The sequence below is a fragment of the Dasypus novemcinctus genome, chromosome 6 (assembly GCF_030445035.2).
Source record: "Dasypus novemcinctus isolate mDasNov1 chromosome 6, mDasNov1.1.hap2, whole genome shotgun sequence".
Taxonomy (NCBI): domain Eukaryota; kingdom Metazoa; phylum Chordata; class Mammalia; order Cingulata; family Dasypodidae; genus Dasypus; species Dasypus novemcinctus.
Window position 1 is genome coordinate 67,913,774 of NC_080678.1, and position 16,021 is coordinate 67,929,794.

Below are 16,021 nucleotides of genomic sequence, written 5' to 3' on the forward strand. Positions count from 1 at the left end.
TCATCCCATCCCTGATGGGAACTTATGAATAAATTCTATAAGCAGTAGGAAAATGAAAAAAGGGATAGAACCAATGCATGTTAAAACTTAAGACTCCTAGAGTTAATCCATTTCAAAACTCCCTGCCCCTGTTTTACAAATGAAACACTAAATAAATGAAGCTAATTTCATGCTCCATGCTATATGATCTGGGAGTTGGAAAAAAAAGTTTGGGGATCTAATATGCCATTTTTGCTCAGGGAAAGGGAGATCCACCAGTTCTTTATACATCAGTTATTTTTCTAAATCAGAACTGAAGTCAGGAATGGGATCTACTAGGATATGGAGAAGGGAAACAATTATTTCTCATTCTATCCTTCAAGCAACTGTTGATCTATTGAATTTTTAGAAATTATATGGACATGGAAGAATAACAAAGACCAAGATCAAGGTGAATGAAAGATGGACAAATCTCAAGTCTAGACTATTTTCCACTCAATCTAGGAGATACCATCAAATAAAATTTGATGATAAATTACAGAGGCAGAGTCAGTCAACTAAGATGAGTGGCAAGAGGAAAATTTAATCAGTTTTTTAGAAACAAATTCTTGTAACATAGTCACAGTAACATAAAAACATACAAACAAAAAAACAGAACTAGAGACATAAGTCCTATCAAGAAACCCAAGTTCAAAAACTAGAAGCCTTGGAGTGGCAGAAGAAAAGTAAGACTTGCAGGAATCAAATCTTTGCTCATGCCAAGTGGAAACAAGAAGTGAGTGGGTTTTTTAGCCCATTGGGAAAGCACACAGACAGAAAATCATACAAAAATGTGTTATGCCATGTATCACCATATTTTGCAGAGGAGAATTTGGATCTAATTCTAGCCTCTGTAACCAAACTATAACTGAGCCCCATCTAATCTGTGACACAGCAAGTGGTAATAAGAAGTCCAAATAGTAGAAGTAAAATACAAGATGTGAAAGTTTGGGAAAATATAAGGCACAGGAAGATTCTTATATTTGTTGTTATTTATATTCAGTGGAAACATCTGGAAAATGCTTGTGCAATGTACTGCTTAGGAGGTTCAAGTAACTCTTTTTTGACTTTAGAATTGCAAGTTGGAATGGAAAATGGAGAGCAGATACGGAACTGGTGGGTTCTTTTCATAGAAATGCAAGGTTGGGGCAGGGGATAAATAAATTTTAAAAAAGAACAGAAAATAATACAGAACACTAATAAGACAAAAAAATTCTACCTTACATTTCCATAGAGATGGAAGGAATACTCCTACAAAAAGCCAGCTGTTCAAAAAGGCCAGAAAACAGCTGGAACTAAAAAATAATTACAATCAGTAATAACTGTTCATAATATTAAAAAAACAAAAACAAAAACAAAACAACAAACTTGCAACAACCATCCGGTGCAATACTATTACAGCAAAGAGAACGAAAGCTACAACTATGTACCAAAACATGGATGAATCTTGCTAACATAATATTGAGCAAATGAAGCCAGATCCAAAAAATTCCACTTATGAAAATTCAAAAAGAAACAAAATGAATCTATGTTAGTTAGAATAAATTATTCTCATGGGGGGGCAGTAATTAAAAGGTATTACAAAGGGGAGTCTGGGGTAATGATAATACTCTGTTTCTTGATCTCGCTGCCACTTACACACTTTGTAAGAATTTGTTCAGCAATGCATTTAGAAGGTGTACTCGTTTATGTATATATTTATCTTTCAATTAACAATATTAAAGCAATATTTCTCATCTGTGTTCCACAGAACTCTGGTGCATAAAGAAATGTTAGGGGATGCCTCCATAAAAGAGCTTGATGGTCATTAAAGGCAGGGAGGAATGCATCTTCAAACTATCAAATAGATTTTCCTAAAGCCCATCATTCCTATTCCACTTTCATTCTCCTTGCTATGACCCTAGTCAGACATACTTACTTATAATTGCTCCTTAATTATACAATGAGAGAAAGAGAAACTAGACAGTGTATTCCAAACTAATGTCTTAAGATGAAGATTCATAATAACATGGATCCTGATTATACAATAATGATTTCCAACAGGATAACTAAGTTAAATATTTTAAAGAAAATCTAGGACAAATTAATTAACACTGTGATAGCCAGCCTACTGGGAAACCACTTGGATTGGGAATTATGGTTTCATATTTCAAAGCACACTAAAACACCTACAGCAAACAAACATTATCATGCTCAGTGGATAAACAGTAAGCATGATTATGTTTGAGAATGGAAAAACCATTAGAAAAAAAACATAAATAGGTAAGCAGGTGTAGCTCAAGTAGTTGAGTGCCTGCTTCCCATGTACAAGGTACTGGGTTCAATCCCCAGTACCTCCTAAAAACAAACAACAAAAAACCCAATTCTCATTGGAGTAGTTGAGTGGACGTAGCTCAGTGGTTGATTGCCCCTTCCCATGTACGAGTTCCTGGGTTCAATCCCCAGTACATATTTGTATGTATAAAGAGAGATGCAAATAAAATCAAGAGAAAATTTTACAAGTGTTAACTGTCATCATCATCATTATACAATACTGAAGCAAAGTTTGAAAAACCTTTAAAGAAACAACTGCCAAATTTGGTTTAGTTCCAAGACATGGCTAGCTGTCTCAAAAATAATATTTTAAGTGCATTTGCTCCAGAGTAAGGAAAAATATTACCAATTGAACAAAGAGCTACAAGCATGGCAAGGTCACTTAAGGGCAAAAATATTCAAAATTTTGATGAGAAAGAATTCCTTGTACTGTGAAAAAAAGAATAATAAAGACATGCACTGTGAAAGAAAGTCAATTTGTGTTCATACAGTCAGCAATGACTGTACCTACCTCATTTAAGTCCTGCTGAGTTTCAAAAGCATCCTTTGGCCAAATGGCAGTGCACTGGTCTATTCTAGAAAATACAAAGGAAAATTATTTCCATTTACAAGAAACCTTTCAACAATGCATGTGTGAAGCTGGTGGCTACAAATCTGGCAGTGCCCCTGTTAAAAAACCTCAGTGGTATCCCACTGCCCATAGACTTGAATTCTAACCAGAAAGATGGCAGTCTTTGATCCCTACCTGCCTTTCTGCTCCACTGCTCTGTCCCCCTTGTCCACCACAATCCAGCCTCCCTGGCCTCATGTTCTTGAACACAGAGCACCTATTCCCCTGTCCAAGCCCTCACATTTGCTGGTCCCTCCACCCAGATTGCTTTCTCCCCAGATCTTCATACAATTACCCCTTCTCATCATTTAAGCATCAACTCAGCTGAAATGTCACCTCCCCAATGAGGCCTGCCTGCCTTCCTAACTGGAAGCAGACCTCCCCCTCCCTCTCTGTTGCACTGTCCTGTACATTTTCTTTTTTGCACTTATCACTATCTGAAATTCCATCTTCTTATTTGTTCATATGCACATGTTGTGTGTCCCCACACTAAAATGTAAGCCCCAAGAAAACGGTTATTTTGTCCATTTTCTACACTGCTAAATCCTCAATACTTAGTGCTAATTCAATGAATACTTCTTGGAATGAGTGAATGTGATCTGATACAACTGCTGCAGCAAGATACGCTTTCATTGAAAGAATGTTTAGAAATTCTAACCTATCTTTTAACTAAACAATAAATGTTATAGTAATTGCTCCATGGTAAAGCTGAATTTTGTAGTTCCCAAAATAACTTAATTTAAAAAAGGACTTAAATTGAGGCATAATCTAACCTGAGTCCATTTGGGGGGGGATGGGGGACGAGTGTTAAAAAAAACGAAAAAAACTTCACTACTGGCAGATGCTTACCTCCAACTTCTATTGTCCAATGATACCTATTAGATAACATTCAACACTTTTTGCAACGTTTGCATGCTATTTTATAATAAACCTATTATAGCTATCACCCTTGTAAAAAGGCCAGCTATCTTAATGAATACAATTTTGGTCAGAGTTAATTAACCTATAAAAAGATTTTGGGACATAATTTTTTTTTACATTTATTATTCTGCATCAATTTGAATCCTGAAGAAAGCAATTATGGCCTCTGCATGGTCAACAAGATTAATGACTTCTAAATGTCAGGATGCACATTTCTAAATGTCACAAGTCCAACTTTTCCAACATATTCCAAAGAGTACAAAGTTTTTGCTCTACAGGCACTGCTAAGTGGGCAAACAATTTATTTCTAACAACAAAAGTAAGGAGATGGTAGAACAAGAAAATTGTGAAGTTCAAACTCATAGTTTGATTGGGTTCACCCATGCCTACCAAACCTGTGCAACCCACCAGCATTTCTCTCCTTGCTGTGAAGGAAGACTAAGGCTCCCAACCATGAGTTCACAGATAGTTCAAGAGAAAAAGGAGAGGGAAGAAGACAACTGCTGGACATTCATCAGATCTCCATCAATCCCAGGTACAATAATGATTTCAGGGCTTCAGAAAATACAAAGCAGCTCTTCCCCACAACTTGGGGGCAAAGAACTCTTGGGAATAGGGTTGACCCCAACCTATCCAGTACCATCTAAAATTTTGAGTGGATTATCAGTTTTGGTAAACTACAAGCTATGGATACTTCTACAGAGTATGAAGAAAAATAAAAGAGCGGCGTTCTTTAATGGAAAGAATATTTATTTACCAGTTTGTACTTCTCAACCATAAATTTCTCTAGGATTGTGTGGCACCTTCCTGTTGATCAGTGACAACAGATGGCAAAACAAATAAACAAGTATCAGATATTAATGTAAAAAAGCAGAAATGTATTTGTTAAAAATAGCTTATATTTTATAGGGATGCAGAGAACAGCCTACATGTAATATATTCACATTATCTTCCAGGAAAATTACTTTTAACCCATTAAATAAACACCTAGAAAAAAGTTAGAAAGCTGTTGGCCTGAAGCATCAAAGATGTTTTATTTTAATTTTATAGCCATCTGAATGCCTACTATGTGTCAGCTTCTATTCTAGGAAGATAAAAATTAAAGAAGCAAAATCTATCGATGCCTTTGGGGGCCTTAGAGCATAGTGCATCCTTAAAAAGTAGAGCATAAAACTAATTAGAACATAGCTTAGAGGCTATTTCAGTAAATCAAGGATCAGGGCACAAGAGCAGATGTCAGAATGATGGAGAGGAAATGAAGAGGTAGAGACAGAAAAGAAACATTTTTAAGAAAACAGGCAATCAAGAGGTCTTGAGTATGGATTGAAAATGTGATGTAATCAAAATCCAGTTTCAAGCCTGTGTAACAAGAATAATGATGGGTGTTTTTCTCTGATGGAAAGAGAAAATTATGTGATTTATTGTGTAGAGAGCAAAAGGCCCAAAGAGAGACAATTCATGAGTTCGGTTTTAGGTATTTGAAGTATGAGATGCAGCTGAAATAGATATGTGAACATATCTAGTCAGCTTACCCTATAACAGGGAACCTCTCCAATATGTCCACTCAGAGGTGATGATGATGATGATGATGATGATGATGCACAGTATAATCAGAGATAAGGTTATGTGGGCAAGTTCTGCATCGAGTTTCTCCTCATTGTATTGCCAGAGCCAAGCACAGTGCCTGGCATTTGGTACCAGTTCAGGACATGTCATTTCTCCACAGGGAGGGATGACAAAAACGAAGGAATCAGACCCAAGAATGACTTCTTGTCTACTACTTACTTGGTATGTATCTTTGGGCAAGATTGAAGCTCTCTAAACCTCAGTTTCCTCATCTATAAAGTACAGATAATATTAGCTACCTCATTGGATAATTCGTAACATGAAGGATAATTCCTGACAAAAGTTTATCACTGCTGGTAGCTATATTAAACTATAATGGACTCTATCATCATATTATACAAAAAAATCCATGACAGAATTATATAAATTTGGTAATCAATGGCATATTTCATTAATGATAATTATTGAAGCCTTGTGAATAAATAAACTGAGTGAGAAAAGCAGTCCTAAGAGCTGGGACAGTCTTACTCAGGATTACTAAGAGGTCACAGGTAGCATTCCTTTTTAAGGATTGATGTTAAAATACTGGGCTCTATTAACAAGCCCCTGCCATTACTCTCTATTTGTGTGCACTGTCACCTCTCTCTGTGTACCTGTCTCTTAAGCAGTTAGGCAGTGGTGGAAGCAGCTGACAGAAAGACCTCAGTTTGAATCAGCTGCTAGCTAATTGTCTTTAGGCAGTAACAAGCAAGCCCCATTGGTTGAGCAAGCCATTACTAAGTACCAGGCACAGTGCTAAGCACTCTAACTCCCCAAACTTAGAAGCAAGTATTTATTATAACAGAGAACACTGTGTTTACACACAAGGAAGCAGAGATTACACATGAAGAAGAAAAGTTAAGAAACAAGTTACGTCAATGTGGGCATTCTTTGCCCAGTTAGAGTAGAAATTCCTTTGTCACCTGGCTCACACTGAAACACTGTAATGGTCTCAGCCTACAGACCCTAGTTTTCCTATTCTGTCGAACTGCTCTTCGCAAGTTCATTCTCTTCTTACCAGCCCAGAGGACAATGTTCCTCAAGGCCCATCCCAAACCCTCTTATCATTCCATTCTGTCTCCCAGGCAACTTCATCTATACCAGTGGCTTTAACTACCATCTACAAACCAATTATCCAAATTTCCACCTTCAGCCAAAACCTCTCCACATTATAAAGTCAACTCTTCTTATCTCTCTACTTGGATGTCTCAAAGGTATCTCATACTCAACACCCCCAAACTGATAATGCTTCCCTCCAAAGCTGATTTCCTACCTACCTTCCTTGTGTTCTCTATCTCAAAGAGCTTCACCATCTATCTACTGCTCATGGAAGACAATTGATGGCTATCTGACACCTTCCTGTTGCTCAAACCCAGTGGTCAATTTATTACAAGTCCTTCAACTTCTTATCCCAAATAGCTTTTGAATCCATCTCCACCATCACCTTAGGTCAAGCTACCGTCATCTTTCATCTGGACCACCTGGAAGATGACTGCTATCTCCCTGGTTCCCAGTTCTCCATCCTCCTCCTCAAACCATTTCCCATACAATGATCCTGTCACTGCCCTATATATTGCATTAAAGACCAAAATTCTTAAAATATCTACTATCTGTCCATCTCATCAACCTCAGCTTGTGCCATTCTCTCTTCCACACACCCTAACCACATTCATTGTTTAGAAACCAGGTAGCTCCTTTTACATGTTCATGTGATATTCTTGTTAACATTTTATCTCTACAGCCAAGTATGGCATAGAGCAGGAGTTCTTAATGTTTTTTGTTCCACTAACCTCTTTGCCAGTCAGGTAAAAACCATGGATCCCTTACTAAGTCCACACTATACTGAGTATTATTTAATAAATATATAACACTAACACCAATACATCCCCACAAGAATATGTGTTTTTGAACTTTCGATTCAAGTTCACGGACCCATTGAAATCTTTCCAGGGACTGTGGACCCCTGGTTAAGAATCCCTGGCATAGAGCATATAGTAGGCACTCACATGTTGATTTAACAAATTATTCAGCCCAGGATTAAGGGAAACTGTCAATTCTGATATAACCCTGGGTATGTATGATTATGATCCAACACACGCTGCCTCCTCCACCCCCAACCTAGGCATTCTAGCAGAGCCTGCAGGAAGGGGTGGCCTCATTTCCATAAGCAGAAGCATTCTTCCCTGAGGAGACCTGCTAAACATTAGCAAGCAGCGTTCTAACTCAAAAGACAGAGAACCTGGGCAGAGAGAGTGAAAGGAGAGCAGCCAACAAGCTTTTCAGAGAGCTTTGCATAGAATCTGAGAGAAAAGATGGCCAGTATCTACCGCAAATCACATCTAAAGAGTTCAAAATACCCTACTGCATTAAATTGAACCTCTATAATAGAAAGCAATGTTTGAGCTTCACTAATGTATACCTGGATGAGTGTTGGCTGGCTTCACAACTGTTATTTCCTGAAATTCTTTTGAAAACAAAAGGTATATCCCAAGAGGACAACCCTCTGAACAAAACATTCTTTATGTACACACAATAGCTCTATATGCAGACACAGACAAGATGCCAATAAATTCCAGTAATATTATTAGCAACAATAACAATTCTCAATACTAGTAAATAAAAAGTCCCTTTCTCTAGGGAGTGCTCAGCTACATTCAAGATATAATACTTACCAAATTTCTATGCTAAAGGACTGAGGTCAAATAACGGCAGCCACTTCAAAGATAAAGAAGCTAAGACACAGCGTTTTAAATGATTCCCAAACCGACTATTGGCAGAAAACAGACCTAGAAATCAGCTGATAAACATGTACCTACTTTTCCAGGTCAATGAACTCCCATAGAGGTGACAAGGATTTTATGGCTAGAAATAGAACACTGATCCCCAAAAACATGCCCTCTCAGTAGCTAGGAAGTAAGCCTCACCCCTCATCTTAATACATCTCTGAAGATAAGAAACAACCATTGTAATTGTTAAAAACAAGAGATTTCTGGATCCCAATCCTGGCCTACTGAATCAGAATTGCCAAAGGAATGGACTTACAGCCTATATTTAACAAGAATATCAAGGGATTCTTAATTGGGAAAGCATTTCTTAAAGTCCAGGTGCAACAATTTGGGAGGAGCCTAGTGGCTCAAGGGCACAGGAGAGGGACACCAGTAAATACAGGAGTGACCTGGGTCTGGCCTCCCAGGGAATATATTCCAGAAGAGGTAAGGCTCTGTAGATACCATGGAGACACCATGAAGAAACTCAGAACATGAGGCAACCCAACCTTGGAATAGGTAATTCTCCTGGCTCTGGTGGGTTGGTACAGAACTCCAAGGAAGCCAGGACCAGGCCGCTCAATGCCTGGAGAGGGGGGAGCAGTGAGTCAGGGCCTGGGAAGCCGGCATCAGGGTGGGCAGTGGGAAGGAGATAGACGTCATCTCGGTGTGCTTCCAAACACCCTGTGAGCCAGAAAGGAAGAGGTTGGGATGGGATATAGGAGACTCAGCAACTTTGTTCATAGGGACTGAGCTACAAGAGAAGTCCCAGTAATAAATTATTATCAATAATAATGATCGCAACACCTTGTTTGCTGAGCACATGTTATAGCTCAGCAGGATACAAAGCACTTTGCTTGCATCATCTCCTTTATTTCATTCACTCAGTAAATAATTGTTAGACGCCTGTTCCCTGCACTTGGCAGAACTCAGCCCAGGAGAAGCAGAAGTTGTAGCAGACACTGTAGCAGATGCTTTTGTCCTAAGGATAATCCTGCTCACTCACATTATCCCTACCTCAAGCACCTGCCAATTTTCCTCTTTTCAGACCCAAGCTTTTCCAAGGCAGAGCTGGCACCTTCAGACCAGAAGTGTGAAAAAGTTAACTCCCCTGGGAGAAACACTCAGCCCAAAGAGAGAGGAGTTGGTAGATGATGCTCTGGTTCCCCAAGTTTCAGTGAGTACACTCTACCCAGTTCCTCAAGAAGTTGACAGAAGTAACCTACTCAGCCACACGCCGGTTATCAATTGGTCTTCCCTCTCTCCCCCTCTCCCTACTCCGCCTCTGAGACTACCGCCCTGTACCCCTATCCTCCTATCAGGCTCTGCTTTCAGGAGGAACCTAAGGTAAGACAGTGCTGGAAAAGTAGATGTAGTACCTGTCTTTCTGAAGCTGCTTCTCAGGGAAAAAAAAAAAAAAGGAAATCATATAAATGAAGATCTAGTTCAGTGACAGATGCAGTGAAGGGCTCAGGGTATCACAGGTGACTATGTGGGGAAAGCAAACCTAATTAGAATGATAAGCAAATATCTGGTAAATATTTGTTAAATAGTCACTGCCATGGACACTGTAGTATTAAACTGATACTCTGTCTTCCAACCCTCTTAACTTTTGAAATATGCAGCAAGATAGTTCTAGGAACACAAGAACTTTAAAAAAAAAAAAATTCAAAGAGGATTTAAGTAGGTGTTACATTAAATAAGCCTAAACACTGTCAGTTCCACTAAGTTTTCTTTCTCTCCCTAAAGGAAAGAGACACGAGTCTCTACCCTTCACCTGTCCTCTAGTCTCCGTCTTCATTGCCACCATCTTCTTTCACCTGGGCAAAGCATTAGGCTGCAAAACAGGGATTCTTAACTAGGGGTCTGTGAATTTGAACTGAAATTCAAAAAGACATTATTCTTGCCGGGACTTGTTGATGCAGGCGTGATGTATGTATTAAATAATACACAGTATAGTGTGGTTAGTAAGGGGTCCATGGTTTTCACCTGACTGGCAAAGGGGTCTGTGGAACAAAAAAGGTTAAGAACCCCTACTTCAAAAGGTCTCCCCGCTTCTCCACTGCACAGTACCCCAGAGTGTGGTTTTATTTTTATCATGGTAACATACTATACATATATACCATAAAATATTCTGCTGTAACCATGTTTAAGTGTACAATTCAGTGGCATTCGTTATATTCATAATGTTGTACAGCCATCATTCCTATCTATTCATAAAACTTTTTCAGCACCCAAAACAGAAATACTGTACCAATTAAACAATAACTCCCCATTTCCCCTCCCCGAGCCCCTGGTCACCTCTAATCTACTTTCTATCTCTATGAATTTGCTTATTCTAGTATTTCATATATGTGCAGTCATATAATATTTGTCCCTTTGTGCCTGGCTTAGGGTTCAGCCATCTCGTGGCAGGTATTAGAACTTAATTCCTTCTTATGGCTAAATAATAATAATGGATACATATTTGTTTGTCCATTCATCTGTTGATGGACACTTGGGATGCTTCCACCCATTGTCAATAATGTGGCTATGAGTATTGGTGTATAAGTATCTGAGTTCCTGCTTTCAGTTCTTTGGGGATATATCCAAAATAGAATTGCTGGGTCAGATGTTTGGTTCCTCTTTTTGAGGAACCACCAGTTTTCCACAGCAGCTGCACCATTTTACAGTCCCATCAACAATGCGATACCATTTCTCCAGGGTGGTCTTTTTAAGATTTAAGTGTGACCGGGCCATTCCCCTGTTTAAAACTATTTAATAAGACAAGTTGTGAGAATGTGGTTTAATTAATGTGGACTTCATTAACCTGAGGCTGAAAATCATTTGTAATATCCCTTTACTTATTTACTTGAAGGAAAGCTGACAACTTTACACCTGCTTTTCCCCCATTTTCCCTGACTATATGTATTAGTTAGTGTGACAGTTTGAGATTAAGTTTGTGAATCCCAAAAAGAGAAAGACTAATTGTAAACTAATCTATTTTTCTGAGTGTGATACCCTTTGATTATATTGGATTCAGTTGACGGTCACTTGATTAAATTACTTGTTAAGATTATGGCTTTGATTTGACCATGTCAATAAGGCATGACTCTGGTTGAGTCCCCGCCCCCTTGGTGGGCTGATATAAATGGACACTCACTCAAGAAGACACATGGGAAGAGAGAGAACTCTATCATTTTTTATCATGGGGGTCTGAGGAAAGATGAGCCATTCAGTTGATACTTTGCAGCTGATCTTGGGAAGAGACCAGAACCACTGAGAAGGCCCAGAAAGAAATGAGCTCTAAGCCAGGAGGGAGAGGAAACCCTGAGACACAAGTCATATGCCAGCATGCAGTTGAGAGAGAGGAAGCCCAGAAGGGAAGGCTGAACCCTCACAGAGATCAGTGACCATCTTGCTTCAACACGTGGTAACTGACTTTGGTGAGAAAACAACCTTGAGTTAGACTCTTTAGGGCCTTGTAGCTCTAAGCTTTTATCCCAAATAGATACCCTTTATAAGAGCCAACAGATTTCTGGTACTGTGCATCAGCACGCCTTTGGTAGACTAATACAGTTAGGATTCTCATTATCATCAAATTTGAAAACAATGAAAAAAACAACAACAATGAATGCCATACATGCCTTCAATACAAATCTTTCCTTGCTGATGTGGGCATGGCACAAGATGAAAAGCACCTGGATCAGTGCCAATCCATGGGGCAAGTAACAGAGAGGCAACTTAAAGGAATCCTGGTCCCATCAGGCCTTTGTTGTACACAAGTTTGACCAAACCCTTTTTTGTACTTACCTAAAACTGGTGCTTATTTTCCTCATGCCTCCAAGTCACTTCAATACTACTTACTGATTTATTTTGCCTGACAATTTTCATACCCAATCCTACTTTTTCTGACGACAACCTCTTCTTTGGGGAAATATCTTTCCACTGTTCCATATGCAAGGGTAAACATGTGGCCTGAGCTAGGCCAGTCAGTAAATTCTCCCTGGAATTTGAACCTTGAGCAGGAATGGAAGGTTACTGGCAATGAACCATCCTTCAGTGGCACCCTAGGGAGACAAGACCCTTTTGTTGAGATCCCAGAGATCCATGTAACAGACCTGGTTCTTGTCCTTCTCAGGGCCTGGCTGTTAACCCTTAGCTCATTATCATGAGCGAGCCTCAACACCTCCAACAGACCCCTCTTCCTTGGCCTGAATCAAACACAGAGTTTCTTTTGCTTATGGAGAATACACCAACCACTTCTACTCTTAGAAATGCTACCATTACCAACAAACAACTACTCGGCAAATAAATAGCTTGGGTCTTCTTTGCAGTACACAAACAAGACCAGCAAGGTCAGCAAGAACTAACACACAGCGAAGAAGACCACTTTCTTCCTTCCCACCTTTCCAACACACATAGCCCACAACCACCTAGAGCTTCTTGGACCTAGCCCCTGTAAAAGCCTCTTTGGAATAATCTTAATCACATGTCTAAGCAGAGAAAGGGTCCAAGTCACTGGAATCTCAACTAAAAAACTCAGGGAAAATAACTGGCTCAATGGATGCACAGGTGTTGATTCAACTAGAAAGAAATGAAGGCCTAGGAAAGTGGGTCTATGTGGATTGAGTGAGGGAGGGTAATGGAAGCATGGCAAAGCTGCCAGTATGCATAAAAACATGCGAGGGCTTGGGAAAGGCCCATTTATATAAGAGGATTATATGAAATATGGCAGACAGAGGCATGGGATTATGGCATGTAACCCGGTATTCCATGAGGTTATCTAAGAATCAATAGACATACACTTTACAAAACTTAATATTTATGAGTTCAGAACTATACTGGCAACTGTACCCATTCAAAAGAATTGTAAGAAAATAGGTTTAGCACCCATTTGAAGAGATAAACCTAAGCACTCTTGAGGTTGACCATGTGCCTAGTTCAGTTGAAGATGTTCTAAGTATAGACATCAATGTGGGCTGAGTGGAAGGAGAAAATTGCATGGCCAGAAAGGACTCCCCTGGGCTCTGAGACAGGCGTGGGAATCAGGCAAATTGAGAGGAGATGGACGCTCAGCTTTGTGGGGGATTTGTGGGCAGTCATGGAGAGAAACTAGTCTCCTGAGGAACAACATTAATTTATTGAGCACCTACTGAAGGCCTTACCCCATCTGTGGATAGACAAGGAGTGTTTCATTTAATCCTGGGGAGTAGGTATTTCCATTTTCATTGCACGTCTGAAGAAACCAAACCCAGAGAGGTTAGGGAAGTTATCCAAGGAAGCAGCAAAGCTAGAAATAGCATGTAGGTCTGCCTAAGGCTGAGGCCCTTTCTCTGTATGCTACAGTATATTGGATATGTTTCCTTAAGCTGTCCCAGAGATTCCATTTTGTGTGCTTAGATTTATTTAATAGGCTAGATGTGGTCGTGATTGTTTTCTGGGTTGGTGGTAATTTCAAGACATTATCTAAGAAGTCTCTTAAATCTGGCATAAATCCTGCTTCCACCCCTTCTCAACCTTTTTTCTCCTGGCCCAACCCCACTTACACGGGCCTGGGTTTTCCTTTGTCCCTGGTATCTGCAGGGTAAAAATGCTGTGCTTCTGGGCCCTAAAAAAGGAGTGAGAAGGGACTTTATTCTGCTTTTACTCATAGTATGAACTGTTCGAGGAAAGAGGAGTATAGGATACAAATTTTTATTTAAACTTAATGTGACACTATGAAAATCACATTAAATGACCCAAACCATATTTGGGTATCAACTGACCCAAACCATAAAAGGCACAGGAACCTTCAAAATTTTAAAATTCCTTTTGTTTTCCTAAAATCTATCCTCCCCTAATACCTTCTTAATACTCTTACCTTCTTCAGACTGAGATGCAAGAATTAAAAAACAAACAACAGGGAAAATAAAATTATTTAATGTGATTACAGAGATCTTCACAAATTTGTGTATCTGGAGCAGTATATACTTTTATTTTCTTTGCATATATAAACATATTTTTCCCAATTGAAAATATAATAGGGGCTTAATGGGAAAAAATTGGAAAACTAAAGCACAATGAATATTTTTAAAAATCACCCACAATTACCCCACCCAGAAATAACTACCAATGCAAGGTTGTCTTTCAAGGATGTTTCTGTGTATACTTATATATTAAACAAAAAGAGGATAACATTACAATATAGTTATTGCTTTTTCCATTTATAAGTACATTATGAGCATTGCTCATGTTAATAAAGACTCCCATAAAACACAGTTTGAAAGCAGACTGGCTTTTCTCAAGGGAGTGATGGTAGGTCCCCTCTAGGGGCAAGTAAGAAATTTGGGGGCTATTTGTGATGAGCACAGAGGCTGAAATTGCCTACTGGCATTCAGTGGGCTGTGGCCAAAGATGCCAGAGCCCTTTAGATGTGCAAAAGAATTATCCCACATGATTTTCAAGTATCCTCTGGGAATGTTAGAGCCAGAGAACTTTGCCCACAACACAGTGTGAACTAGAAAACTATAAGGGCTAGTGGAAGAAATAGAAATTTCTCATGTATAGGGAAGGGAATTGGATTGAATTGTCTCAAATATTCTACCCAGAACCGCCATTCTATGCTGCCAAGACATACACAAATCCAGTCTAATTCTCTCAGAATTATCAATTATCTGTTATATTCATATGTTCTTCCATGATCAGATAATTCAAAGATTTACATCCTAAATCTCATTTCAGCTAAACATTTCAAATCCTATGCTTAGACAGCCTTGGGCCCTTGGGGACAAAACCAAGGAAGTCATAATGGATGGACAAAAAGCTATTTCTACAAATATAGTCACCATAGCAGTATCTATAGTGATGAATACCTAGAAGTAATCAAAATGTCCAATAATTTGGAATTAGTTAAATAAATGATAGTATAGCTGCAGAATAGAATATTTCACAACTATCAAATAAGATATAGAATATTTTGATATGGAAAAATACAGGATTTAAGTGAAAAGAACAAGTTACACAGCAAGATGTCTCTAAAATTTTATATAATACATATATGTATATGTATACACACACATATATGTAAAAAAGTAACTCCAAAAAATATTTTAATCCAGGCTTTGTGAAAAATTAAAAAAAAATACAGAGTGCTGTGTGTATCTCTGTGTATACTCTCAATATAATATTTGTCAAAAACAAAGTTATTTCAAGACATTAAAAACATAAATAAAATATAAAAATATATTAAATACTATATATTCTATATGTTATACAGAATAGCATATACATATACAGTCTTACTAAAAAGTCTTGAGAAGGAATAACCTTGTTGAAAAACCAAATTTCTATGACAGAAATAGTGGTTAGCCATTCCCTTATTGGGAAGATAAAGGAGACTAAGCTAACATCAGGAACACTGAGCAATTAAACCAGTTTCTCAAAGTTCTTAATTAGCTTTATATTTCTATATTTTCTATAATCATTATTGTAATTTCTTCCTTCATTTTATTCCAGGGAAGGCCAAGAAGCTCTCCAAGATATTCAGATGTTAAGTACAGAGTTACCTGTATCTCCCAGGTAAATCATTTCTAACATGGGCTATGATAGCACCAACGCTTGTAAAACATGTTCCTATAGAAAACTTACAGAAAAAAATCTTAGAATCTTTGCTTTGGAAAATCTTATTTGTTCACTTCAGCCATAAATGAACCCATAAGTCTGTGACAGTTAACCCACTAGTCCAATACTCAGTTTATTGGTTTTGTGTTGAATAACCTCACTATTATATGTAAATATTGGGTAGTCAGAATACACTCTTTAGCTTTCT

The 16,021-nt window shown here is 38.5% G+C and overlaps 1 protein-coding gene across 10 annotated transcripts in view; it reads right to left on the reverse strand.

Annotated features, from left to right (window-relative positions):
• Nucleotides 1-16,021, reverse strand: part of FAM13C (family with sequence similarity 13 member C) — a 136,459-nt gene that overhangs the window by 61,936 nt on the left and 58,502 nt on the right. For all 10 annotated transcript variants that reach the window (XR_011649032.1, XR_011649031.1, XR_011649030.1 and 7 more), the window contains one exon: nucleotides 2,843-2,906. Coding sequence is in view for 7 of the 10 variants with exons in the window: in XM_071215801.1 (XP_071071902.1) it covers nucleotides 2,843-2,906 (64 nt within the window). In the remaining 3 variants the exon portion in view is untranslated. The remainder of the gene's footprint in view (nucleotides 1-2,842; nucleotides 2,907-16,021) is intronic.